A 27,547-nucleotide genomic window follows, 5' to 3' on the forward strand; every position below is an offset into this window, starting at 1 on the left:
GACCCTGGGTTTTGCTCTCAGCCCTGCTGTGTGCCGTGCTAGACTTCAGGCCTCAACCCTGTGACCTCCCTGCTCGAGATCCCAAATCTGCCCAGATTTCCGATCCCGATGGGGCAGAGCCTGGCCCTGGCAGAGACACTGAGGTTAGGGAGCACCCATGGATGCTCTGATGCTGGCCCTGGGCCTCGGGGGTGACAGTGATGAGGAACTGGGTGCACACATGAGTGGGGCAGCCGGGCCTGGCCAGAGAAGCAACACACACGTGCACAGACGTGTTTACCCACGTACGCGTGTGCACGCACGTGCACACATTGCAGGCAGGCATGTTGACGCCCCAGGCAGCGGAGGACCCTGACTCTGGGCCCTGCTGACCCGGGCAAGGCCCCGTTGTGATGCGTGCCATGACCTCAGAATGCCACGGTGGGTGGGGAGGAGGGAAGGGTCCTCAGAACACACCTGGGGCCTAAGCTGGGTCCTGATGGTCACTGTGGGACCCACCGGACACACACGGTCCCTTGTCTGGGAGTGGCATGGGGAGCCTTCTGCCCTTGGGCAGTTGTGGAAAGTGAAGGAGCCCTGGAGGGCTGGCTGTGGGGAGACCATCTTCCCTTGTGTTCGAAGGGGTCCAGGCACTGGGCTTCTCCCCAAGTATTTCTTATTCTGTCTGGCCTCGCTTTCCTTTTGCCCTGAGTATTCTCAGGAGGGACGGTCCATCTAGATGTTCTCCAGGAGCAAGGACCCACTGTTCTTCATCATTGACCCAGGAAAATGAAGCCCCCTCCTATAGGGACAGCTCAGAATGGTGGAGTCCACAGTCCCTCCCCGAGAGATGTGGTTTCCATGAGCGCAGTGGCTGCTTTGGAGACAGTAGATCATTTTCATCCCTCATCCCCAAAACCAAACACACTCCCGCTCAAATGGCGTTATTCCTAAAGCAGCTTCACTGGTTAGACCGAAGGGCCACGGTAGCCCAAGTGATGAGCGAGGTAGAACGGAGCAGTCAGGAGAGACCTTGTTCCCCATAGGAAACTGGGCATCTCTGTGGCCCTGAGTATCCCAGGAGGCTGATCGTACAGAGACCTCTGGTGCCTGACCCCAGTTCGCATCCACAACCCTGGAATAGCCCATCACAGGCCCTTCACCCTTGGCAGGTGGACACCGTTCAACCTGCTGGGGCAGGTATGTGCCCGTTTCATGGCATAAGGGGAAAACGGGATTCTCTGTCCAGGTCCCACTCTTCTCGAGTCCTTGGGAAGATGCTCACCCCTGCTTGCGGCTTCAGACTGCAGAGACCCATGGAGGTGTGGGCCATGGGGTTTGGCCCCTTTTTACCAGAGTGCAATGGTGGAATGAAGGTTACACAACCAACCAGCATCTGGGAGCCCGGTGGGAGCGGTTCAGGTGTTCTCCGAAGCTGTCGGGTACAGTGTAACCTTTAGCCAATTTTGTCTCACAGGATGAACGTGGTGGAGGATGTAGATAGTTGGCGGGCGCAGGAGCGAGAGGACGTCATCAGGAAATATGAACAGGTACAGTTCGGTCTGCTTCTTGGAGGGAGGCCTCTTCCAGTGCGCCCTGGTCAAAGGGTCCTGGGTTCCCTAGGAGCACAGGGCAGGGACGGGTGGCCAATACCCCCAGGCCCTTGCACCCTTTACCTTGGACCCCTCACCAAGGCTCCCTCTGGGTTACAGGGGCACCAAGCTGGGCTGCCAGAGGACAAGGGGCCTGTGCTCATCGGAATGTTCGAACACATGGATCCGTTTGGGATTGTGCAGTGAGTCCTCTGTGCTCCCCTCACCCCTAAAGCATCTGTCTCAGCTCAGGGATGGGTTTGCTTTTAGAAAGGCCTTTCTGACACAGGACATGTCTCGCCAGCTCGGGTCAACCTCCTTTCCAGGGTCAGAACTCCCCCCTGGCTCCCCTGCAGGTCCAGCCCGAGGTTGTTGTTAGGCCAGAGGTGCAAGGCCCATCTAGGGAGCTGGTGGGAATGGAGACTGGGCTAGGTCAGGCCCCCAGGCTCTCAGCAGTTCTGTCGGCAAGTCAGCACAAGAGGAGCGGGGCAGCCTGAGGGTCTGGCCCTGTCTACCAGGAGACAACCCCAGTGAGATCCAAGGGTTGTGGCCACAGAGTGAGGAGACACCTGGCCCAGCCTCGGGGCTGTTGTCCAGCAGGTCTCTCAGAGCCCACCTGCCCCTGTCCTCCCCCAGTCCTCCCCCATTTCCCTAGAGCTACAGCCCTCACTGTCCCCATGGGGAAGGGAGAAAGGTGTGGGGACAGTGGGGGCCTTGGCCCTAAGAGAATGGGGGAGAAGACGGGCAGGGCCCCGCTCTAGGCATCTCAGGGTGAGGCCGGGGAGGCAGCAGGGCTTGTGACTAAAGACCCTGGGTCTGGTGCTGGGAAGGGATCTGGGGCCAGGTAAGAGGAGCCCAGCCTGGGGCCCATCCCTCAGGGATCAGAGGATGGAGAGACAGCGGATCCCGGGGGAAGTAGGGTGGGAGGGAGCCGATGAGCCGTGCCACTTCTGAAATGCAGGGTGTGTGGCTCAGATGCAGGGAGAGGCAGGTGGATGCTGGGAGGTCAGAGCCTGCAAGAGCCTTGGGGCTGTCAAGTGGGATGGGCCCCTGGTGCACCCAGAGTACACCGGGCAGGTCTCAGGGCAGCCTCCCTTGACCCTGGCGGGGTGATGTGGTCAATCCCTGAGGGATTCCTGTCAGGGCCCGGTCGCCCACCTTGGGCGGCCCCCATCCCATCTCAAGGCTGACCTTTCTCAGCTCCAGCAGTAAGCACCACCTCGAGTCCAGGATGGGCAGCCCCATTGTGCAGCCCGACCAGCCCCCACGCCAGGGGCCCCGGTAACCCCGGCCAGGCTGTCCCCGCACTCCTTCTTCTCCCAGGTCCTGCCCCTCCTGGGAGTCAGCCCCACAGGAAGGCCCTTGTCCTCCCTTCCCTGTGCCTTCTCCCGGGCTGAGCCCTGAGCTGGGTAGGGACAGAGCCAGTCCTTTCTGGGGGTCGGCTCCCAGGCTGGGGTGGCTCCAGGCCCTGTGCAGGTCCTCAGCGCTGCCTGGGTTGCCTTACAGTGAGATGGAGCTGCCTCCTCTGACTGCGCGGGAGGCAAAGGTAAGAGCCTGATGCATGGAGGGGCTGGTCCAGGGACGTAGGGACTGGGCGGGTGGTCAGTGAGGCAGAGGAAGCAGCTGGCCTGGGCGGTGGCGGGTGAGGGCAACACTCTGTCACTGGGAGGGGCAGCAGAGACCTGACCCCAGGTTGATTTAACTTTGGCAGTTTGATACAATTCCAAAGTGAGAACCACAGTCCTGGCTTGAGGGTGGCTGCCCGCTTGGGTCAGGACCCCACCGAGAGGCTGGGACCTAAGACTGGTGTGTCTGTGGCCCGAGGATGGCACATCCCGGGGTCCCAAAGCCAGCCCACTGGTGCTCATTTGCTCAAAGGCTCTCAGCCCTTAGGGTCTGCCCTTCCCTGGCTCCTTCCAGCTGGGTCCCACCAGGGCTCCAGAGCCCAAGACCCAGCATCCACGGGCAGCTCTGGGAAGCCCGGCAGCTCCACTAACTCCAACATTCCTCATTTGACAGCGAATTCGGCGGGAGACAAGGAGAAACAGCAAGTGGCTGGAGATGCTGGGCGAATGGGAGACGTACAAGAACAGTGAAAAGGTAATGTGCGGAGGGAGAGGCCCCCCGGAAGCACTCTCTGCAGAGACAGGGGACAGGCACCCATGGCTGTGGCCTGGCACCGTCAGCCTCTCAGAGGGCGGGTGGCACACTGTCCTCGCCCAGAGGACTGCAGGCCTGGTCGCCAGATTGCCTGCCTATTCATGCAAGCGTCACCTTGCTGGGAGGGAATCTGAATCTAGGGCTCGGACCACCTGGAGTTCAAGGCTAGGGATGTCCTGGTGACCCCAAGGAAGAAAAAGGTTCAGATCAGAGTTTCAACTCTGAGTGTCCATCCACTCTTTCAGTCCTGGGAAGGGAGACCGTGTCCCAGCTCGATCTCACCTCTACTGAAGAATCATGGGGCCAAAACCGACAATTCCCAGAATCCCCGGGCTCTGGTCCTCACTGGGGTCACCCCGTGGCCTGTGACACCAGACTGTTTTCTGCCCACAGCTCGTAGATCGCATATACGAGGGAATTCCCACGAACATCCGGGGCCCGGCGTGGTCAGTCCTCCTGAACATTCAGGAAATCAAGTTAAAAAACCCCAGCAAATACAAGGTACGCTCAGCCAGAGCACAACAAACAGGACAAGCCGTGTCAGGGGTCCAGGTCTCCAGCTGGAGGGAACGCCAAGCCCACCCTGGGGGGTGGGGTGAGGGGGAAGGTCAGATGAACACCCTGGGCACAGATGGTGATACAGTCACCACAGACAGAAAAACTCGGCTCTGGTGACCCTCCCTGGCTTCAGTAACAAGCCAAAAAGCAGCTTTCTGCAGAAGGAAGCCTTCTTTCCCAAAGTGCTGACTGTGGGCCGACTGCCATTTGGGGCAGGGAGTCTTCCATCTGTTCTGAGGCTGCTTCCTTCTCTTGGCCCTGCCCTACAGCTCGTGAAGCAGAAGGGCAAGAGGTCATCTGAACACATCCACCAGATCGACCGGGATGTTAGCAGGACTCTCCAGAACCATGTCTTCTTCAGGCATCGATATGGAGCCAGGTAAGCCTACGGGAGCCACAGGGTCCCAGTGGAGATGGGGTGAACGAGAGGGATGGGGACTTCCCCGGAGCAGAAGCCAGGGTCACCCAGGAGGGATGACAGAGCTGCCAAGAGCTCTCCTGGCCCAGGGAGCAGCCGGCACCATGAACCGAGCACCTCCCTGTTTCCAAGCCCTGGGCCAGGCTGGAACATGTGGGGCCGGAGTCCAGGAGGATCCTGAGGAGACAGAAGACAGCAAAGAAAATCATGCACAATGGTGAAAGGTGCTCTCCCTGACCCACGGAGGCCCGTGGTAGGACCCACGGGAGGGTGGCAGGATGGAGGGCCCATGAGCCTACCCAGACAACACTGACAGCACCAAACGCTGGGAGAATTATGGGCCCTGGAAACTCTCATCCACGTCTGCTGGGAACATGACACCGCACAGCCACGTTGGCAGCCAGTTGGGCAGTGGCTCACAAAGCTCAATGGACTTGAACCACGTGTCCCCAAGGTGTCACAGATATGGAACCCACTGATTTGGAAACTGACATCCACATGAAACCTGCATGCCAGGTTCACTGCTTGATTCACCGTCACTCACACAGCGAGCCTTCGGGGACGGCCTTCAACACGTCGTGGGGAGAGCAAGGCTGGTCCTCCCTTCAAACAGAAGACCCAGTGAGAAAAGGGAACGAGCCAGTGATGCCCACAAGAACGTGGGTGGATCCTAGATGCATTTTGCTAAGGGAAAGAAGCCAGACCCAATAAGCTACCACAGTAGCATTCCCATTCCTAGGCCATTCTGGAAAAGGCCAAACCACAGGGACTGAAAAGCAGTCTGGGTGGCCAGGGGCTGACGAATCGGGGAGAGGCTGGGTGCATAGGGGCCACTCTGGAGACTTGGAGGATGAAGGAGTCACTCCAGGAGGGGCTGGAGCGGTGGCCAGGAGACTCTGCACATTGGTTTGGAACTGTGGAGAAACTGTACACCCAGAGACTGAACTGGCATGTGCGCAAACTGAAAAAAAAAAAAAAAAAAAAATCATTCAGAGTGAAAAGGATCGGTCAACTCACTACAACTGGGCTATTTGCATGTCACGGATGTGGATTTTACTGAAACATTTCTTCAACAGTCTCAGGCCCTGAAGAGCTCACTGCTTATCTGGTGAATCATCTGAACCTGAAATGGGATTTGTCGTTAGGATTTGTAGACAAAGTGAAAGTAACAGCGTCTGCACAAACCAAACCATAGCCCCCTTTCTCTGTTTCCTAGGCAGCGGGAACTCTTCTACATCCTCCTGGCATCTGCGGAGTATAACCCGGTGAGTATTCCCGGCAGTGAGGTTCCCGGGCCGTATTTCCACATTCACAGGAGTGGGTGTCTGGTGGGGGTGTCATTGCTTCTTTTAAAGTTAGTATTTGTGACCCACCAGGTTATAGGAGGTAGGATTCCAGCTCCCCGCTGGCATAAACCTCCAAGCAAGGGGGTGGTCTCAAGGGGTCAAGCTGAGACACAAAGGAGTTGGGGCCTGGACTCCTGGTGTCACCTGGGCCTGACCACCACTTCTCAGAACAAGAAATGACGCCCTCCTCCTGGGGCTGCCCCAAAGCCTGGGAGCTTGGCAGCGTCACACGCAGGATGGTGGTCTCAGGAGACATTTTGGACAAGGTGCTGAAGTGCCTGATGGACTTGGCTCTTGTCATGAAATGAATTTGCATCCTGAGGAAGCCTCTTCATCAGAGGAAGCCTGTCCAGTCACCTCTGCCCTCTCCAATGACATGAGTCCTCCCAGGTGACCTCAGCCCTCCCAGCTGATGTCCTTCCATGGTGACTCTGGCTCTTGCAGGAGGTGGGCTACCACAGGAACCTGAGCCACATCGCCCCCTTGTTCCTCCTGTATCTGCCTGAGGAGGACGCATTCTGGGCACTGGTGCAGCTGCTGGCCAGTGAGAGGCACTCCCTGCAGGGTAGGTGAACAGCTGCCCCTGGGGCCTCACGCAGCCAGACCCGGGGACGGCCACCGTGGCCATGTGATCTCGGCTTTCAGCCAAGGCACTCTCCTTGTGTCGCCGGCTCGTTGGGAGCCTTTAGGACGTCTCTGCTGAGGGTCCCACAGGAGTCCGCAGCCGACCCCCCACAGCCCAAGTCAGACACCTTTCAACCCCATCAGCAGAGGGCATCTCATCCTCCCCGTGGCCACCCTCTGTGTCCCGGAGCCACGCCCTCCGGCTCTGATTCTGTGCAGCTGACTCTCCCCTCCCTGAGAGTCCTCCTGCCCTCCAACTGCCAGGGCTCCCGCTGCCCTTGGTGCACACGAATGGGCCGAGCAAGCCCAGGTGGCAGCATCTCCCCATCCCGTGTCCCCTGGCCCGACCCCACTTCCAGGAGATGACCAGGAAGCCCAGTACCCACGCTGTTCTGGCCACCCTATTGTGACCTCACAGTCAGCCTTGCCCTTTTTGCACCCTGGCCCAGGAGGCCTCCAGGGGAACCTCCAGCCAGGCTCCAGGGGATGTTCCCGCCCCACCTCCCCAGGGTAAAGGCCGCATGGTGGGGTCACCAGATGGGAGGGTGGGAGGTCTTCAGGTTTGGGAGCCTCTCAAGCTGTCCAGCTCTTGCAGCTGATGGCTCCACATCTTGGGAGAAGGCTCTGATTTCATGATGGGCTGGGGGCTTCTCAGGATTCCACAGCCCAAATGGCGGGACAGTCCAGGGGCTCCAAGACCATCAGGAGCATGTGGTACCCACGTCACAACCCAAGACCATGTGGCATCTGGTGAGTTTATGGTCCCCTCGGCTCTTCCCCAGAGGCCCTGCATCCCGTGGGGCTGGAGGAGCAGGGGGGCTGGAGCCCCTCGTGGGGCTGGTGACTGGCTGAGTCCCAGCCAGGGCCTGACCTGGGATGCCGGGTTCTGCATGGGCTGGGAGTTGGTTTCCTTTCCTGCCCTGGAGGAGACAGAGGCACAGGGATGGGGCCCCAGCTCCCGCAGAGCAGGGCAAAGGGCAGTGTGTCCACCGAGAGTGCGGGAAGGGGACGGTGTGGCGGGGAGCCCTGGACACTGCCCAGTGTTCTGCACTAGGCATAGGTTCTTCAGAGGCCCTGGAAGAGGGAGGTTTTTAGGGCAGCCCAGTGGCCTGAGCACCTCTGTTGCTCCCATCAGGACCAGGACATAGACGCTGGTCTATGCGGGCAGTGTTTCTCGTCAGGCTGGCTTCTCCGGATGTTAATGAAGGTAAGGTGGCATAGGGAGACCCTGGCTCAGGGACCCTCGTTGCCCTGCAGTGCCCTGCTTCCTCAGTCCGGCAGTCTGGTTCACCCCAGCCCACAGGAGGCTCCGGCGGGTCCCTGAAGGACACGCAAGCAAAACCCTCTGCCTAAGAGGGGTCATCCCAGGGCAATGGCTGGGGCTCAGGCCCAGCCTCATGGGCAGACTGCGCCAGGACCCGACTCGAGAGGGCTCAGGGAAGCCTCAAGCGCTGGGCAGGCCCCTCTCTCCAGGAGCCACATCTCCACTCACATGAGTGCCCCCCATGAGGAGCTGCAAGACCTTGCCTGACCCAGCGTCCTGGAGGGCCCAGGCGACGCTCATGGGGAAGGCCACTGACTCTGGGGACTGAAACCCCAATGGGCACAGCTCGAGCCACCAGTCCCAGCCTGGAAGGGCCAGGTTCTCCCACGCCTGCTGTCTCCACAGATCTCTCTCGGGCTGACCCTGCGCCTGTGGGACGTGCACCTGCTACAAGGAAAACAAGCACGGATGCCCATGACCACCATTGCGTTCGAGGTGCAGAAGAGTAAGTCTACGTGTGCCCAATGGGGCCTGGGGAGCCCCGGGGTCAGACCCCGACTGGCCCGAAGGCAGCTTCCTCACACTGTCCTCACGATCCCCTGTTCTGGCTCAGAGGGAGGACTGGCCAGGTGGGCCGGGAAGGGCACTGTGACAGCGAGCCCATCCGCCACATGACCCAGATGAAAGTCAGGAGTGTGGCGGGCACTTCCCTGTCCAGATCGCCCCCCAGTCACAGCCTCCTGTGCACATCTGGACCCCGGGGGTGGCCACAAAAGGATCCAGCACCACCCAGTGAGAGGCGGAAGTGGCCACGGGGTATGGGCTGGCCCCCTCCCAGGGAACTCTTCTGGCCTGATGTCCACCCTGTCCCTAGAGCGCCTCAAGGAGACATCCAGTTCTGGCCTGTGGGCGTGCTTTCGGAGCCAGTTCTGCCGTCACTGGGCCAGGGATGATGACACGGTGCTCAAGCACGTCAGGGCCTCTGTGAACAAACGAGGGAGGAAGCAAGCGGACCTGCCACCCTCAGGTGGGCTCCAGTGCCGTGTCCCCTCCCATGTCACCCTCTGGGGCAGTCAACAGTGGGGGAGGGCCCGGGACCTGCAACCCTACTACCTGGGCCTTCCTCTTCACCTTTTCTTCCTCCTCTTCCTCCTGGACTCTAAGAAAGTACAGGAGGCCCACCGGTCCTCAGGGCAGGCACTCAGTGCCTGTGTACTGGACGTGTTGTGCACGCAGGAGGGGGATGTGGGCAAGACCCTCCCTCGAGCCCCCCCCACTTTCCACGGTGTCTGGCTCTCCCCCTCACAGGGCCCTCAAAGTTACTAGAGGAGCCAGACCCATTTGTGGGAGACCCCGCCTCTCCCTGCCAGCACCCACAGCCTCAGAGAGCAGCAGAGGCCCCTCACTCCTGCACGCTCCTCCAAGGTTGCCAGGACAACAAGCCTTGAGCCAGGGAGACAAGGGAATTGGGGGTCCCTGACCCCCAGAGCATTCAGGGAGAGGGCACAGGCGGGACTCCGGGCCCAGAGCCAGAGCCAAGAATTCAGCCCGATGTGGGAACAGTCAGTCCTGGCATGGACTGGGCAGCCCAGGAGGGCAGAGGGTGACCCACGTCCGGGCCCAAAAACCCACTGCAGAGACGGCTCCCCATGTGAGGTGGCAAGGGGCTGGGTGACATCCAAGGACCCTCCCACCTGAGTTCTGACTGGGGGCCGTATCCCAGGCCCAACAGCCCTGGGACGAATGTGTGTGGAAGGAAACCCACAGCCAGTCCCAACCCTGGGGGCAGTCCCAGGAGCCACCCGCCATGCCACGACAGCTTCCCCATGCCAGGGAGCGCATACCCCTCCCTCTGGGATCAGCAGACTACAGGCTTGTCCTCAGTGTCAGGCCACGGGGGCCACACGGAGACCCCGAGGACTACAGAGACGCAGGCAGGTGGGGCCCAGCCCGGAAAGGCCTGCATGGGCTCCCTGGAGACGCTGACCACATCTGCTTTCCTTTCAGCCAAAGCCGAGCAAGGGTCCTCGGCACCCGGGCCTGTGCTGGCTTCACGTGGCGGGAAGACCTTCTGCAAGGGGGACAGGCAGGCCCCTCCAGGCCCACCAGCCCGGTTCCAGCGGCCCATTTGGTCAGCTTTCCCGCCACGGGCACCTCATTCTTCCACACCCTGTCCTGGTGGGGCTGTCCGGGAAGACAGCTACCCTGTGGGCACTCAGGGTGTGCCCAGCCCGGCCCTGGCTCAGGGAGGACCTCAGGGTTCCTGGAGATTCCTGCAGTGGAACTCCATGCCCCGTCTCCCGATGGACCTGGATGTAGGGGGCCCTTGGTTCCCCCATTATGATTTCGAACAGAGCTGCTGGGTCCGTGCCATATCCCAGGAGGACCAGCTGGCCACCTGCTGGCAGGCTGAACACTCTGCCGAGGGAGTGAGATTGGCTCTCGCCGAACTGAACAATGTGGGCATGGACTTCCGGGCCCTGCAGTGCACCCAGCACTGATTCCGACCAGGACACCTCCTTCGCAGCTAGGGACGAGGAGCAGTGCACTCCCACCTCAGGGCCTTATTATTTAGTTAATAGGATTGTACTCATGTTACATCTCTCAATTTTTTTTTAAGAGATAAAGTCTCACTCTGTCACCCAGGCTGGAGTGCAGTGGTGCAATCATGGCTCACTGCTTCCTGGAACTCATGGGCTCCAGCAATCCTCCTGCCTCAGCCTCCTGACTAGGTGGGACTATAGGCACACGCCACCGTGCCTGGCTAATTTCTTGGACTTTTCTCTAGAGACAGGGTCCACCCGTGTTTCCCAGGCTGGTCTCATACTTCTAGACTCAAGTGAACCTGAACCTCCCGCCTCGACCTCTCAAATTGCTGGGATTACAGGTGTGAGCCACCACACCCGGCCTGAATTTCTTATGTGCCATGCTACTACAAAACGTCATTAGGGCTTCCTTCCCCTCCCTCCTTCCCTCCTTTCCTTCCTCCCTCCCTTCCGTCCTTCCTTCCCTCCCTCCCTCCCTCCCTCTGTGGCCCCGGCTGGAGTAAACTGGGCTCGCTGCAGACTCCCTGCGTCCGGCTCCCGTGATTCTCCTGCCCTGGCCTGCGCGCTGCCTGGGATTGCCGCCGCGCGCCACCACCCCTCCCTGCTTTTTCTCCTTTGGCTGGAGGCGCCGTTTCGCCATGTCGGCCAGGCTGGTCTCCAGCTCCTGACCTCCACTGCTCTGCCCGCCTCGGCCTCCCGAGGTGCTGGGACTGCAGAAGGAGGCTCGGTGTGGCCCGGGCTGGAGTGCGGTGACGTGGTCTTGGCTCGCTGCAGCCTCCGCCTCCCAGCCGCCTGCCTTGGCCTCCCAGGGTGCTGGGATTGCAGCATCTGCCCGGCCGCCACCCCGTCTGGTAAGTGAGGAGCCCCTCTGCCCGGCCGCCCCCCCGTCTAGGAAGTGAGGAGCACCTCTGCCCGGCCGCCCCATCTGGGAAGTGAGGAGCACCTCTGTCCGGCCGCCCCCCCGTCTAGGAAGTGAGGAGCACCTCTGCCCGGCCGCCCTATCTGGGAAGTGAGGAGCACCTCTGCCCGGCCGCCCCGTCTGGGAAGTGAAGAGCCCCTCTGCTGGGCCGCCACCCCATCTAGGAAGTGAGGAGCGTCTATGCCCGGCCGCCCCGTCTGTGAAGAAGTGAGGAGCGCCTCTGCCGGGCCGCCACCCCGTCTAGGAAGTGAGGAGCGTCTCTGCCGGGCCACCACCCCGTCTAGGAAGTGAGGAGCCCCTCTGCCGGGCCGCCACCCCGTCTAGGAAGTGAGGAGCGTCTCTGCCCGGCCGCCCCGTCTGGGAAGTGAGGAGCCCCTCTGCCCGGCCGCCACCCCATCTAGGAAGTGAGGAGCGTCTATGCCCGGCCGCCCCGTCTGTGAAGAAGTGAGGAGCACCTCTGCCCGGCCGCCCCGTCTGGGAAGTGAGGAGCGCCTCTGCGCAGCCGCCCCATCTGGGAAGTGAGGAGCGCCTCTGCCCGGCCGCCCCGTCTGGGAAGTGAGGAACACCTCTGCCTGGCCGCCCCGTCTGGGATGTGGGGAGCGCCTCTGCCCAGCCTCCCCGTCTGGGAGGTCTACCACAGAGGCCAGAAGCAATGTGGGGGCTGGATGTGGTGGCTCACGCCTGTAGTCCCAGTACTCTGGGAGGCTGAGGCGGGTTGATCACTTGAGGCTAGGAGCTCGAGACCAGCCTGGCCAACATGGCGAAACATATGAAAAACACAACTGTCAAACCAACCAACGAACCAAGCGACAACAAAACAGGTCTACCCTGGAGTCATACTCTAATTTTTTCTATTTTCCTCCCTTTCTAATCCTTTATCCCACTTTCTTTTTCTTCCTCTTCCTTCTCCTTCTTCTTTGTCAAATAGAGGATTGAGTTATTATCATTGATCCATACAAAGTCCCTCTCTCATTTATTTTCTTTAATTCCCACCCCCCATTTCTATTCCCCGTCTTTCCATGTGCAACCTTCCTAATATGTTTGATATGCATCTTTTTGTTAGTATGTAGTTTTAGAAAATGTTTATTGTTTTGTGTGCAAAAATAATAAATAAATAAATAATATAAAAATAAAATTTAAAAAAGTCATTATGAGGGGAAGTTGGGTGGAAGGTGCAGGACGACGCTGTAGTGCCTTTACAATATTTCTGTATATCTAAAATCATTTCAACAGGAAACATTTATTTCAAAACGTGAAGGTTTTGATGACACCATGAGCCTGCCTTTGTACTTTAAACTCATGGAAGGAGAACCACCTTCACGTCTGGAAATCAATGTTTCCTGTTGAAATGATTTTAGATATACAGAAATATTGTAAAGGCAGGCCGGGCGTGGTGGCTCATGCTTGTAATCCCAGCACTTTGGGAGGCCGAGGCGGGTGGATCACGAGGTCAGGAGATCGAGACCTCAGTGAAACCCCGTCTCTACTAAAAATACAAAAAATTAGCCGGGTGTGCCGGGCGCGGTGGCTCGCGCTTGTAATCCCAGCACTTTGGGAGGCTGAGGCGGGCGGATCACGAGGTCAGGAGATCGAGGCCACGGTGAAACCCCGTCTCTACTAAAAATACAAAAAATTAGCCGGGTGTGCCGGGCGCGGTGGCTCACGCTTGTAATCCCAGCACTTTGGGAGGCTGAGGCGGGCGGATCACGAGGTCAGGAGATCGAGGCCACGGTGAAACCCCGTCTCTACTAAAAATACAAAAAATTAGCCGGGTGTGCCGGGCGCGGTGGCTCACGCTTGTAATCCCAGCACTTTGGGAGGCTGAGGCGGGCGGATCACGAGGTCAAGAGATCAAGACCACGGTGAAACCCCGTCTCTACTAAAAATACAAAAAAATTAGCCGGGCGTGGTGGCGGGCGCCTGTAGTCCCAGCTACTCAGAGAGGCTGAGGCAGGAGAATGGCGTGAACCCGGGAGGCGGAGCTTGCAGTGAGACGAGATTGCGCCACTGCACTCCAGCCTGGGCGACAGAGCGAGACTCTGTCTCAAAAAAAAAAAAAAAAAGAAATATTGTAAAGGCACTACAGCGTCCTCCTACACCTTCCATCCTGCTGCCCCTAATAATGATGTTTTGTAGTAGCATGGCACATAAGAAATTAAGGCTGGGTGTGGTGGCTCACACCTGTAATCCCAGCAATTTGAGAGGTCGAGGCGGGAGGTTCAGGTTCACTTGAGTCTAGAAGTCAGACCAGCCTGGGAAACATGGGTGGACCCTGTCTCTAGAGAAAAGTCCAAGAAATTAGCCAGGCACGGTGGCGTGTGCCTATAGTCCCACCTAGTCAGGAGGCTGAGGCAGGAGGATTGCTGGAGCCCATGAGTTCCAGGAAGCAGTGAGCCATGATTGCACCACTGCACTCCAGCCTGGGTGACAGAGTGAGACTTTATCTCTTAAAAAAAAATTAAGAAGGCCGGGCGTGGTGGCTCACGCTTGTAATCCCAGCACTTTGGGAGGCCGAGGCGGGTGGATCACGAGGTCAGGAGATCGAGACCACGGTGAAACCCCGTCTCTACTAAAAATACAAAAGAAAATTAGCCGGGCGTGGTGGCGGGCGCCTGTAGTCCCAGCTGCTCGGAGAGGCTGAGGCAGGAGAATGGCGTGAACCCGGGAGGCGGAGCTTGCAGTGAGCCGAGATCGCGCCACTGCACTCCAGTCTGGGCGACAGAGCGAGACTCCGTCTCAAAAAAAAAAAAAAAAAAGATCTTATTTATTTATCAAAAGACTGCTGTGAGGTATGAATTCTTAACCCCAATTTGCAGAAACTGAGACTTTGCCTGACACCACAGAGCTAGGAAAAAGTGGGCATAAGATCCTCACCAAGTCTGACTTCCAAAGGAAAGTTTGAAAAGAAACCTCCTTGCTACCTGCCAAATCTCTGTAGAGCCAGCAGCCATGTTCACACATCAAACAGGACAATGACAATAGCACCAGGAATAGCTACTCCTGGTCAGATGCCCTCATGAGCTCAACTCCTCAGGATGGGGACACCGGGCCCTGCCTAGGGGAAAGGAAGGGGGTTTGTAGGGGAAGCCCAGCCAGCCAAGCAACCAGAGATGGGAAAAACCCATTGGGAAGAACTTGCTTGCTCTAGCTGGGCTTTGCAAAACACAGGAAAAGATGAGTCTGCACAGACGGAAATGGTCTGGAATGGCTAAATGTTTCATGTAGAAATTTTATTTTATGATGAATACACTTGTGCCATTTCTTAGAATCATTTGCTTGTTTAATTCTAGTCTATCAAGTGATAATTTTGTTGATATTTAGAGGCTCCTCCTCTTGTTAATTTCTGTGGGATTTTTGGTTACATTTAATAAGGAAAATAATATTAAATGCCTAAGAAAAAAAAGAAACAAAGCCAATTATTCCTGAGAATGTTTAAATGTATTGAAGTACACTTGTTAATTGTTAGTATAGAACCTATATTTCGTAATAGAAAACCTTGGACTTGCCAGTGGTAGCTGCTGGAATGAGGTGTTTGTCCAGTACATCCAGAACGTCGCCACAGATTAACTTTAGCTCAGTCTCAACCTGAAAAAATAAAAGTAAATTTAAAAAAATCAGATCCTTGAAGTCTAGAAATTCTGTAAATTATTACACATTCTGTACCTCTGTTTTTGTGGAAGAGAGCTTAGTGTTACAGAGAATTCCTTTCCCTCTCCAAACTCCCTTCTTCCCTTTTGACACGAAAGCAGAGAAAAGCTGCCTGTCAGTTATCAAAAGTATCTTTTCCTTTCTCCACGCAATGAAGTGCTACACACACACACCACCCCCCACCCCAACACCCCCTCACAGTCCAACTGCAGAATCACCAATGACTGAAACTGAACACTGATGCTACTTGGTAAATGCTGGTCAATTACATGACACTTTCACAAGGTAGCAACTATTGTGTCCATTTACTTGGGAAAACAGAAGCTAAGACATTTGCTCAAAGATCATCCCCTTAAAAGAACTGAATAAGCAGAGCTTGGATTTGAAGCCAGGCAGGGTGCAAGGGACAGAACAAAATTCAAACCCAGGCAGTTTCCCTTCAGTACTTAGATTCCTAACAACATTCAACAGGCAACCCTGGAGGGAAGGAGGAAGGGAGGGGAGGGAGGGAGGGAGGGAGGGGAGGGAGGGAGGGAGGGAGGGGAGGGAGGGACGGAGGGAGGGAGGGAGGAAGGGGAAGGCAACCAAACTTAGGAATGTGGGTGCAAATAATTTCACTGGTTTGGTGGTCAGAAGTTGAAGGTGTTTCCAACCTACGGCTTCCATTTTCACTGTAAAATGGGATAAAACCAACAACAGCTATTGATACGGAAGCGGTGGGGTCACAGGTTTAAGAAGTATGATGGTTTTGAAATAACAAAATATGATGGTTTTAAAAAATAAAACAAAACCAATGAAAGAGAACAGCTGGACAGTAACAAGGGTTGCTATAAACATTAAATCAGACATGTATGTACAGTGCACGGAACTTTATAAATATTCACGTCCCTCTCCCCTCCTACCACCATCTTAAGTGGAAGAAATTCTTATATTTGTATCATCTGTCATTGCCCGTACTTCATGTTCAATTGTCGTTGAATTGGTTCTAAATCTTCACACATAGCAGGTGAGATACATTTTTTGAGTTGGACTGAATCCTTTCTGCAGAACTTTGCTGTTACTGTCAGAGGGGGTGCTGGTGCAGTGAGAAAAATGGTCGTTCTTGATACTAGACTAACTAAGCTTCAGAGAACCTGGATCCTCCGGCCAGGAAAAAGGATTGTGAACTTCACATGTCATTCCGTCTGTCTCCAAGTCTCGATCTCCCTACCTGTTAAACTGGGGTACGACACTCACCAAACCTACAAAACAATAACCAACATGACCGAAAGAGCTCTGTAAACGGTGTAGCATACAATCTCAAAGGCTGAACACATTGATGGAATCCTTTGGGGAGGTAATTTTTCACAGTATCAAGAACCATAAAAATGTTGAAACCTATTGACCTAGGCATCTCCTTCCCAGAAATATATCCTATGACAAGGGTTTCCACCCTTTTTCTACCCATCCACCCAAAACATCCCCACGGATGGCACATTCCTGGGTTTTGGACTAACGCCTATTAAGCTAGGATGGGAATCACGTACAATCCCTGTTTTGTTGCCACTCAACAAGATACATCCCAGTGAAGGAAGTTATTCTGGGAATCATCTGAATTAAGTAAATAATTCACCAAATGCAGTATTTCACTTATTAACAAATCGGTTGCAAGTTCCACAACCCATCAAGACAAGCATTCAAGACTTGGCGTTCAAGTTGAGAACAGCCATCCTTATGAAATAACTCAAAGGAATGAAGAACTGCATATACCTATGAGTTAGGCTGATCGGTAATAATGATAGTAACAACGTCAGCTCTTTCCTATCCATTCTGTCAGTGCCTCCTCCTGAAAATCCTGTGTGGTGGACAGGAGGGATTTATACCCTCTGTTCTCCAGGTGGAACCATGGGTTTCTATTCACTCAAAATAATTTGACAGCCAACAGCCATGATGGATAGAGCCCTCTTATTTTTTTATTTCTTCCAAGAAAAGGGGGGGGATACGGGTACAGAACATGCAGGTTTGTTACATAGGTATACGTGTGCCATGGTGTTTTGCTGCACCTATTGATCCATCCTCTAAGTTCCCTCCCCTCACCCCCTACCCCCCAACAGGCCCTGGTGTTTGTTGTTCCCCTCTCTGTGTCCATATGTTCTCAATGTTCAACTCCACTTATGAGTGAGAACATGTGGTGTTTGGTTTTCTGTTCCTGTGTTAGTTTGCTGAGGATGATGGCTTCCAGCTTCATCCATGTTCCTGCAAAGGGCATGATCTCTTTCCTTTTTATGGCTATGTAGTAGTCCATGGTGTAGATATACCATATTTTCTTTATCCAGTCTTTCATTGATGGGCATTTGGGTTGGTTCCATGTCTTTGCTATTGTAAACAGTGCTGCAATAAACATGTGTGCATGTGTCTTTATAGTAGAATGATTTACATTCCTTTGGGTGTATACTCAGTAATGGGATTGCTGGGTCAAATGGTATTTCTGCTTCTGGATCTTTGAGGAATCGCCATACTGTCTTCCGCAATGGTTGAACTAGTTTGCATTCCCACCAACAGTGTAAAAGTGTTCCTATTTCTCCACAGCCTCGCCAGCATCTGTTGTTTCCTGACTTTTTAATAATCACCATTCTGACTGGCGTGAGATGGTATCTCACTGTGGTTTTGATTTGCATTTCTCTAATGACCAGTGATGATGAGCTTTTTTTCACGTTTGTTGGCCACATAAATGTCTTCTTTTGAGAAGTGTCTGTTCATATCCTTTGCCTGCTTTTTGATGGGGTTGTCTGTTTTTTTCTTTTTTTTCTTTTTTTTTTGAGACAGAGTCTCGCTCTGTCGCCCAGGCTGGAGTGCAGTAGCGCAATCTCGGCTCACTGCAAGCTCCGCCTCCCAGGTTCACGCCATTCCCCTGCCTCAGCCTCTCCGAGTAGCTGGGACTACAGGCGCCCGCCACCACGCCCGGCTAATTTTTTTGTATTTTTTTTTTTTTAGTAGAGACAGGGTTTCACCGTGGTCTCGATCTCCTGACCTCGTGATCTGCCTGCCTCGGCCTCCCAAAGTGCTGGGATTACAAGCGTGAGCCACCGCGCCCGGCCAATCACGGAGTTTTAAGATGTCCTGATAGACCCATGGGTTTAATGGGGTGTGGGTATGTGTGTGGGGGTGTGGGTGTGGGTGTGGTTTTGTGCACCCCTATGGGCACACTGGAATTTTCAGCTAGTCATAGGGAACATAGGGGACAATGCTGACTGCCAAATGAGACACCTGAGAAAACAGTCCTGCCCCCCAATGTAAGCCAACTACAAAGAAAGACTCAAAATGATGGAATAACTGTGCTTTTCAAAAATAAATAAATAATGGCTCAGGGAGACATCTGTGGTCCAAGAATCAGGACACTCCAGCCTGCACAGCTCTGATATGACCTTCCTGTATGACCTTGCCCAAGTACACATTCCTCTCGGAGCATTAGCCCCTGCGGGTAAAATAAAGGAAGTGATCCTTTTCACTCTGATGCTTCTTGACTCATGGCTTCCCTTGGTAAACCTACCTAGGCTCAGACCTTTCGGCTGAAAGCCTTTTGGGGTGGACACTGTTGGGAAGAATATCCAATACAGAAAACGGTCTTGCCAACAAATTCCATCGAGACCCACAGACAGCAGATCACCAAAACGTGGGAGACGACAAACATCCGTGTGGCTCTCCATTCGCCGCTGGGACAAAAGCTGGCAGGTTAGGCAAATAGAAATCAATAATTGGCTTTATCCATTCACATCTGAGTCAAAGCAATTCTGGATATGGCTTTATCCATAACAGATATGGCTTTATCCACTAATGGATATAACTTTCTCCATTAATATCTGAGTCAAAGCAATTCTGGAATTCCCAGCTCCATAGTGTAGAGCGTGGCGTCATGAATCCAAACCACTTCCTTTCAGACCAAGATGTCTGTTCAGGCTTAATGCGGGTCACTAACTCCAGATGTGGAATGCTGATTTGTACAATCTCCAGGCTAAAAGGGACCTTAAACTTCTTCCAATGACCATTTTCAACAACATTCCTCATTAAGTGCTCGACCAGCTTCTGCTTACACATCTCCAACATGTGGAGCAGTTGCTGGATTCTATTGAGCCAAAATCTTTCTCAGTTTCCTAGTTCTGCCCATTCTGGAACACATCCGCTCCTCCTGCCTCTAGGACAGTCCCCCTCAAATCTTCTCTTCTCCAGCGGTCCACGCCCAGCCCCGACCACTGTGGCTTAGAGCGTGCGGTTACTCCCTGGGTCAGCTGGGAGGGCAGGGGCTGCTGTGGATGGTGAAGCCTCACACACCCCAGCCCACCTCTCCCCAGCCAGCCCCATCAGGGGCACAGAGTCTCTATCTGTCCAGCTAGTCTGGCACACAGAGTGGCCCAGGGCAGAGAAACCGGCCCAGAGGGCACTGCTAGGCCCGGACTCCTCAGTTTGCCTCAAGCCAGATGAACTAATCAATCGCCATGTTATCTGAAGGCCAAGTTTCTATTTCTGCTATTTAAGATTAACACTTATGGTTACTATTTTTATAATTCCACCTCGAACATTTTTACATGAATCCTTTCACCAGACAGTGGCGGCAGAGTGGATGTTCTGGTGGTTTTGGCCCCGGTCACCTGGAAAATCCTTCCGTCTCCACTTCACCTCTGCCCCCCAGACTGACTCCGTGTCATTTCAGAAGGAGAACATCAGAGGATGAGGACATAAAAATAAGCTCGAAGTCTTGGCAGATGCTTCTCTCTCACAAGCTTCCCCTTCAGCTTCAAAATTCACAGTTAAAAGAAAAAAAAAAACTTCGTACCAAAGCAGTTGAGGCATTTTGTTAAATTCCCCCACCGAGACATACTGAGGTATGCGACTAACTGCTGAGTGCTAAGATGGTATCGATCGAGCACCTGCTATTTCTGCTTAAGCTGAAGCCACGATCCCAGCACAGAGGCTACTGCGAGGCCAGGACAAGGAAAAGAGCCAGGCCCTTTCACCCAGATCGCAGCGGCCCAGCAGGACTTGCTGTCTCATGCAGACTTTTGTGTGTGTGAAGAAAAGCTTTTTGTCTTGCTCTGGGCACCCTGAGGCCAAATATATAATACTTACATCCAGCCCCAAAGCCCCCAGTCTGTCTCCACTTTTAAAATCACATACTTCATTGTAGTAATTTTCATTCTCAACTGAAATGTCTTTTCCATATTGAAAATTAAAACCCTGTGTTAATTATGCTACCAAAAACATCTCTCAGCTTGAGAAAGTTTGAACCTTGGGGTGTCAGGAAACGTTCACTCCAAGGATGGTCTCCTTTTCCCTGAAGGGTTCCAGAAGGGCATTTCCAGAGCGCATTCCCCTCCTCCCCCAGGATATCCGCCTTACCTCCGTCCCCCGCACACTCTGGGATGGAATCAAGGGTCTCCCACAAATTCAGGCAACCCAGTTACAGCAGGAGAGATGGTACAATGTGTGGGCTGGGGCTGGGGCTGACAGGGGGAAGCTGGAGGAGGAAAGACTCCTCTCCCTCCTCCTCAAGGCTCCTGCCCCTTCCCCGCCACCCATCTCTCCCAGCCAAGCTGACCTGCAATTGGTAAAACCAGAGGCTTCACCCAGGACTTCAGGAGGCTCCCAGGCTCCAGACTGCTGCGGGCTGTAGGTTTACACCAACTCTTTGCCAAGTAACAAAATCCAGGATGTTTCCCACTCAGACAAACTGACAACTGCCCCTCAGTTCAGACACCCACTGAGCACTGAGCATGAGGGTGCACTCTGCTTCTAGGCCAGCACAGCGGGACTCCATCATCCCTGGAATCCTCTCTGCACAGAGTCGGTGACTCCGCCTGCAGCGCCAGACAGCGCACGCGCACACCAGCTCCGGGTTCCGCTTCTACACCGACGTTTCTGGGAACTCCTCTATTTCTTCAAATGCATTGAGAGTGGTTTTGCTGTTGTTCCTGGAAGAATCTTGGATTTTGTTGAAATCTGCTTTTTAAAAAATATATATTTTAGAAATATATCACTCTGCATAATGTGTTTCTTTTTTTTTCTTGTCGTTTTTTTTTTTTTTTGAGATGGAGCTTCACTTTTGTCACCCAGGCTGGAGTGCAGTGGTGCGATCTCAGCTCACTGCAACCCCCACCTCCCAGGTTCAAGCAATTCTCCTGACTCAGCCTCCCGAGTAGCTGGGATTATAGGCACCTGCCACCACGTTCAGCTAATTTTTGTATCTTTAGTAGAGACAGGGTTTCACCATGTTGGCCAGGCTGGTCTCAAACTCCTGACCTCAGGTGATTCACCCGACTCAGCCTCCCAAAGTGCTGGGATTACAGGCGTGAGCCACCACGCCCGGCCTGCATGATGTGTTTCTATGGCTTAGGGCTACACCATTTTAAAAGTTGTGCCAACTAGGGTTCTAAAAGTCAGAGGTGGAAGAGACCTAAGAAGCATTTCCATTCAACCCTCCCATTTGACAGATGGCGAAAGTCAGGACCCTTAGGCTTGATCTGCCCAAGGTTACATGGTCTGAGACAGGAGCGGACACCATGTCACCTCACAGCGACAGTACCTGTTCGTCTTACAGGCCCCGGGTCTTCGTTAAGGAAGGAGACGTGCGTCTTCCATTCAGTCCACTTCACTTCATTGATCCTGCAAGTGTGATCATCATTCTTACTATTTCACCAGTGCCTCACTGAGTACAAACAAATAGCCCTGCGTTTGGGACGTCCTGGTGTCTACACAGCTCCCCATCTGTCTGTCCTAGAGATCAGGAGCACCCCTGACCCGAGGGGTCACACCAGAGTTGTTGGAGTTCGAACTCTATCCCCATCTCCATGTCCCCAGGCCTCAGAGAATCAGTTCTCCTTCCACTGTAGGGAACTCGGAAATCCTTCAAGTTGCCCAGACAGGCGTAAAGGGTCCAACTTCAGACACCAGCTGCTGCGCCTGACTAGTGACAGCCCGGGGGAAGCGGGGACAGACAGAGGGAGGGCCCAGGCCACAAGGGTGTGAAGATTAAACTCCAAGTGTAACAGGGGTTGAGGAGGCACAAAGAGCCTGTGGTCAGGGTCTATGCCCCAAGAAGAGTGGGTGGCGTCTGAGTTGTTAGAATAGAACCATAGGCATTGATGTGACTTAAATTCACATCCAGAGAACATCTCTAGAGTGAGGGTGGCAACATCAGAACTGTCTGTTAGGGTAATGATTGCAGTCAGAAATGATGCTTTCCATGGGGTGAGGTTTCAGTCAGAGAAGTGGGTTAAGGTATGGTCATACTCAAAGAAGGTGGTCTGTAGGCTCAGGCAGTTGGGTCAGGGTAGGAGGAGGTGGGCTTACCAGAAAAGGTGTTCATGGGGCCGGGCACCGTGGCTTACGCCTGTAATCCGAGCACTTTGGGAGGCCGGGGGGTTGGTGGATCACTTGAGGCCAGGAGTTCAAGACCAGCCTGGCCAAGGTGATGAAACCCTGTCTCTACTAAAAATACAAAAATTATCCAGGCGTGCTGGCGTGTGCCTGTAGTCCCAGCTACTGGGGAGGCTGAGGCATGAGAATCACTTTAACCAGGGAGGTGGAGGTTGCAGTGAGCAGAGATCACACCACTGCACTCCAGCCTGGAACTCCGTTTAAAAAAAAAAAACGAAAAGGTGGTCATAGGATATGTAAGGACTTAAAAAAAAAATCCAAAAGCCAGAGATCTGTCAAAGTAGCCGTGTCACTTTCCATCTGCCAGGGGCAAAAGGGGCCTCAAGTCACCCGGGGTCACAGGAACTCACACAGGGTAAACAGCAGGAAAAGGAGTACCCAGCAGGCAGATCTTCCCTAAACCAGATAGCGAACAGAGAGAGACCGTGGAGGCACCTCCAAAAAGGCAGAGACAGGGGCTGGGTGCGGCGGCTCACGCCTGTAATCCCAGCACTTTGGGAGGCTGAGGTGGGTGGATCACCTGAGGTCAGGAGTTCAAGACCAGATTGACCAATATAGTGGGACTCTGCCTCTACTAAAAATACAAAATTAGCCAGGTGTGGTGGCGCATGCCTGTAATCCCAGCTACTTGGGAAACTGAGGCAGGAGAATCACTTGAACCCGGGAAGCAGAGGTTGCAATGAGCCAAGATCGCACCACTGCACTCCCGCCCGGGCAACAAGAGCAAAACTCCGTCTCAAAAAAAAAAGAAAGAAAGAAAAATGCAGAGAGGGGAGCCACTGTTGGCAGTCTCCTTCTCTTTCTCTTCTGAAGCTCGGGAACCCCCATCCCAGGGCCTGCAACCCCATAAGCAAATTCCTTCTTCCGAGGAGGCCACTGTAAGAGACAGTAGCTGTGGTTATGGTGAGCAAGGGGCAGCACTGTTTCTCTAACATCTTGTCACTGACCTGCTCCTCTCTACCCACCCCAAAGACCACCGCCCCAGGGCCCTTCTCCCTTTGTTACCGCAAACACAGTCGGAAATCTCCCTCGGCCACTTTGCACAGCTCTCCCATCCGGAATCTGCTCCTCAGCCATTCTGGTAACATTTTCTCAAACTCCAAGATGGTCCTGGCTCTCTGGGGACATAAGCAAGTCTAAGGAGTAGGCATCCACACTCACAAGCACACACAAATGCACACACACTGTCAGAGAGCCCACTCCACCCTCACCTCATGCTTAATGCATAGATCGCAAGGGTTTGGCTAATCTACAGAATTCAAAGACAAAAAAGCAGGCCGGGCACAGTGGCTCACGCCTATAATCCCAGCACTTTGGGAGGCCAAGGTGGGTGGATCACCTGAGGTCAGGAGTTCGAGACCAGCCTGGCCAACATGGCGAAACCCCATTTCTACTAAAAACACAAAAATTAGGGCTAAGCGTGACGGCTCTTGCCTGTAATCCCAGCACTTTGGGAGGCCAAGGCGGGTGGATCACCTGAGGTCAGGAGTTCGAGACCAGCCTGGCCAACATGGCGAAACCCCATCTCTACTAAAAACACAAAAATTAGCTAGGCGTGTGTCAGGTGCCTATAATCCCAGCTACTCAAGAGGCTGAGGCAGGAGAATCACTTGAACCTGGAGGTTGGAGGTTGCAGTGAGTCAAGATCCCATCATTGCACTCCAGCCTGGGTGACAGAGCGAAACTCCATGATATAAATAATATTTCTGAAAGCCCAGGAGCTTCCTATCTGACAGTGCTGGGGTCCTGGAATCCCATGGCAGAAGACTGTTCAAACATCATTTAGTCCCACCCCCTCCCCAGCTTGGAATCTCTGCAGTTTCCTGGCCATAATTTTTCCAGTCTCTCTTGAACAGTGTCAACAAACCAATTAAGAGGGCCTTGGCCAGGCGCAGTGGCTCACTCCTGTAATCCCAGCACTTTGGGAGGCTGAGGCGGGAGAATCGCTTTGAGCTCAGGAGTAAGAGACCAGCCTGGGCAACGTGGTGAAACCGCATCTCTACAAAAAATACAAAAATGACCCAGGAGTGGTGGCACATGCCTGTAATCCCAGCTACTAGGGAGGCTGAGGTGGGAGAATCGCTTGAGCCTGGGAGGCAGAGGTTGCAGTCAGCTGATATCGTGCCACTGCACTCCAGCCTAGGCAACAGAGCAAGACCCTGTCTCAAAAAAAAAAAAAAAAAAAAAAAAAAGGAGGGCCTTAATAGTGAGAAACTTCCATGTGTGACATCAAAGCTTTTCTCCCTGTAGTATTCCCATGTACATCTACCTTCCGGACCACAGAAGGGATCTGCTCCCTCTTTCACAGGTTCTTCTGCAGATATCCAAAGCACGCTCACCTTTTTCAATAAGCATTTCTTTTTTTTTTTCTTTTTTTTGAGACAGAGTTTTTGCTCTGTCACCCAGGCTGGAGTGCAATGGCACGATCTCGTCTCACTGCAACCTCCACCCCCGGGGTTCAAGCGATTCTCCTGCCTCAGCCTCCCCAGTAGCTGGGATTACAGGCACGTACTACCACACCGGGCTAGTTTTTGTATTTTTAGTAGAGATGAGGTTTCACCATGTTGGCCAAGCTGGTGTCGAACTCTTGACCTCAGGTGATCCACCCACTTCGGCCTTCCAAAGTGCTAAGAATACAGGGGTGAGCCACCATGCCCGGCCACCAACAACCATTTCATAAGAGGCAGTCTCCAGTCCTCTCCCAAACCTGGTTACCACCTCTGGACCCATCCTATGCATTGGTTTCCTCAGCACGTAAGAAGTGTTCAGGCCAGGATGGAATACAGCAGAGCTGTCACCTCCATTGTCCTAGACACTGTACTCCTCTTAATGCAACCTAAGGTCAAACTTCAACATCCACACATCACACTGTCAACCCTGAGCAGAGCACCCCCAGAAGCCTGAGGTTTTCTATGCATGCTGTTGCACAGCCACACTTCCTAGACTCTACGCTCAAAGAACCTGGGCTAAGGCCTCCTCAAACCTGGCCACACACTGAGGAGCCTGTGCAGATTCTCAGGCCTCACCTTAGACTCACTGGTGCTGACAGTAGTCAATGACCATGTGCTGAACTGAGTCGCATGGAGGCCCCCACACTGGGGTCTCCACCTAGACTCACCTGCAGGCGCCAGATACGCTCACTCTCCTTGGAGACGTTCTCCACAGTCTCGCCCATTAGAGCAATGAGCATGTTGAGGAGCAGAACGAAGGTGAGGATGACGTAGGTGATGAGCAGGAACAGAAAGAGAATGGGATACTTGGAGTTCTGCTGGATGTTCAGGTCACCCAGGCCTATGGTGAGCTTGAAGAGTTCCAGCACTGCGTCGCTGAAGCTGCCGTAGGAGCTGCAGTCCTTGTTGTCTTTGGCACACTTCTCGATCAGCGAGGCCAGGGCTAAGGGAACATAACAGGGTGCTCTCCTCAGCTCTCCGCCTGGTGAATTACTCTACAAGCTTGCATGGATTTGCCCACATGACAAGCCTGCTGCCTCTTTCTCTCTAGCCATTAAATCCCATCTCCAGCTTCAGGTCCTCCCAAAGCCTCATAAGGCTGGCTTCTCTGCCCTGGCCTCCTGCAGAAAGCCCTTCCACCTAACAAAGCCCAGAGTCTTCTCTCCTTCCTCTACCCCACAGTCTGCCCTTGATCACTTGCAGCCTTGCAGAGCTGCTAATTATAATCCATGTGTGTGTCCCTGGCTCCCCAGCTAGTCTTTGAGCTCCTGACTTCCTCCAGCTAGAGGTCGTGGCCAGGGCTCCAAAAGGCCCTGGAGAGGGGTGGGCAGAAGAGCAGACCCACCTTTCTCTTGAGGAAGCAGCCACCATCCCCAGGAAGAGCAGATGGGGGCACACAGGCAGAGTCCCCGCGTGCTGTAGAGCAGGGCCAGCAGATCTGTACTCAGCCTCAGCCCCAGGGGAGCTGCAAGATACACTGAGACCCTCACGGGTTTGGCTCTGTGTCCCCACCCAAATCTCATGTGGAATTGTAATCCTCCTGTGTCAAGGGAGGAACCTGGTGGGAGGGGATGGGATGTGGGGACAGTTTCCCCCCTGCTGCTCCCCGGATGGTGAGGGAGTTCTCAGGAGAGCTGATGGTTTGAAAGTGGGGCACTTCCTGGTTCTCCACTCACTCCCTCCTGCTGCCTTGTGGAGAAGGTGCCTGCTTCCCCTTCGCCTTCTGCCATGGTTGTAAGTTCCCTGAACTGGGAGTCAATTAAACCTCTTTCCTTTATCAATTACCTAGTCTCAAGTATTTCTTTATAGCAGTGTGAAAACGAACGAATACCCCTTCCCTGAGACCCTTCTCCTTAGGCAACCAGCTGCCCCCATGCTCCTCTCTGCCCCCTGTTCTTTCTTTTCCCCTCATGAGGCCCAAGTGATAAACAGGGCCAGCCCCAGCCCCAGCCTACCGCAGGCCTGTGTGGCTGCTGGAAAGGCTGTGCTCCTTTCCTCTCCCCGAGCCTGCCTGATATGCTTTCTGGATCCTGGAGAAAACTGACCCACTATTCTCATACTGGAGCAACATCTTCCAAGACCTCAAAAAGCTGTACCATTTGAGCCAATCTTTTTTCTTGTATCCACTTGCTAGAGCTGTCATTGGGACAGTCCTAGAGGGTCGTGCCAATGGATGAGTGGATGGATGGACAGTAGTCCAGGGATGATGTCCCTGTCTGTCCTGAACCGGGCCCTTCCTCCAATGAGAAGCCTTCCTGAGTGAGTATACTGTCATCCCTTGGTATCCATGGAGGATTAGTTCTAGGGTCCCGGGAAATGCCAAAATCCATGGATGCTCAAGTCTCTGATATAACATGGCGTAGTACTTACGTATAAGCTATGCACATCCTCCCGTAGACATTAGACCATTACTAGATTATTTATGATATGTAATACGATGCAGATGCTACATAAATGGTTGTGATACTGTATTCTTTAGGGACTGATGACAAGAACAAAGTCTGCACATGTTCAATAGAAACATAACCATCCAATTTATTTTCTGAATATTTTCCATCTGCTGTTGCTGAATCTACAGATGCAGAGCTCCTGGATACGAGAGCCAAGTGTGCTTTGAGAGTCGGGTGGGTGAG

General features: G+C 53.9%; 2 protein-coding genes across 3 annotated transcripts; one reads left to right on the forward strand and one right to left on the reverse strand.

Annotated features, from left to right (window-relative positions):
* Positions 1 to 261: 261 nt before the first annotated feature.
* Positions 262 to 14,674, forward strand: LOC129469945 (TBC1 domain family member 3G-like). Of its 2 annotated transcripts, XM_055257184.2 has the most exons (14): positions 262 to 1,179; positions 1,457 to 1,529; positions 1,692 to 1,774; positions 3,078 to 3,117; positions 3,591 to 3,671; positions 4,125 to 4,232; positions 4,559 to 4,668; positions 5,924 to 5,972; positions 6,498 to 6,618; positions 7,333 to 7,427; positions 8,347 to 8,446; positions 8,816 to 8,968; positions 9,949 to 10,387; positions 10,428 to 14,674. In XM_055257184.2, the coding sequence occupies exons 2-14, from the start codon at positions 1,458 to 1,460 to the stop codon at positions 10,558 to 10,560; spliced, it is 1,584 nt and encodes a 527-aa protein (XP_055113159.2). In that variant the 5' UTR covers positions 262 to 1,179; position 1,457; the 3' UTR covers positions 10,561 to 14,674. The 2 variants fall into 2 exon arrangements, with proteins under 2 accessions (XP_055113159.2, XP_063485760.1); XM_063629690.1 differs by lacking the exon at positions 8,816 to 8,968 and having other exon boundaries at positions 9,949 to 10,555.
* Positions 14,602 to 27,270, reverse strand: LOC134735188 (transient receptor potential cation channel subfamily V member 3-like). The gene is made up of 6 exons (XM_063628412.1): positions 27,184 to 27,270; positions 25,583 to 25,909; positions 23,470 to 23,582; positions 21,611 to 21,690; positions 20,627 to 21,027; positions 14,602 to 14,991 (listed from the first exon to the last, which is right to left on the reverse strand). Exons 1-5 carry the CDS (start codon positions 27,268 to 27,270, stop codon positions 20,933 to 20,935), a joined length of 702 nt encoding a protein of 233 aa, XP_063484482.1. The 3' UTR covers positions 14,602 to 14,991; positions 20,627 to 20,932.
* Between the last annotated feature and the right edge of the window lie 277 nt (positions 27,271 to 27,547).

Source organism: Symphalangus syndactylus, chromosome 20 (genome assembly GCF_028878055.3).
Source record: "Symphalangus syndactylus isolate Jambi chromosome 20, NHGRI_mSymSyn1-v2.1_pri, whole genome shotgun sequence".
NCBI classification, from domain to species: domain Eukaryota; kingdom Metazoa; phylum Chordata; class Mammalia; order Primates; family Hylobatidae; genus Symphalangus; species Symphalangus syndactylus.

What these genes read in the sequence shown, in the direction of transcription:
- LOC129469945 (XM_055257184.2), top strand. Translation starts at nt 1,458, where the DNA reads ATGAACGTGGTGGAGGATGTAGATAGTTGGCGGGCGCAGGAGCGAGAG. An exon ending in GATCCGTTTGGGATTGTGCA is followed by an intron (nt 1,775 to 3,077) that starts GTGAGTCCTCTG and finishes GTTGCCTTACAG; the next exon opens with TGAGATGGAGCTGCCTCCTC. An exon ending in TGACTGCGCGGGAGGCAAAG is followed by an intron (nt 3,118 to 3,590) that starts GTAAGAGCCTGA and finishes CTCATTTGACAG; the next exon opens with CGAATTCGGCGGGAGACAAG.
- LOC134735188 (XM_063628412.1), bottom strand. Translation starts at nt 27,270, where the DNA reads ATGTTATATCAGAGACTTGAGCATCCATGGATTTTGGCATTTCCCGGG. An exon ending in AGCGTATCTGGCGCCTGCAG is followed by an intron (nt 23,583 to 25,582) that starts GTGAGTCTAGGT and finishes TTATGTCCCCAG; the next exon opens with AGAGCCAGGACCATCTTGGA. An exon ending in GATTTCCGACTGTGTTTGCG is followed by an intron (nt 21,691 to 23,469) that starts GTAACAAAGGGA and finishes TCACACTTGCAG; the next exon opens with GATCAATGAAGTGAAGTGGA.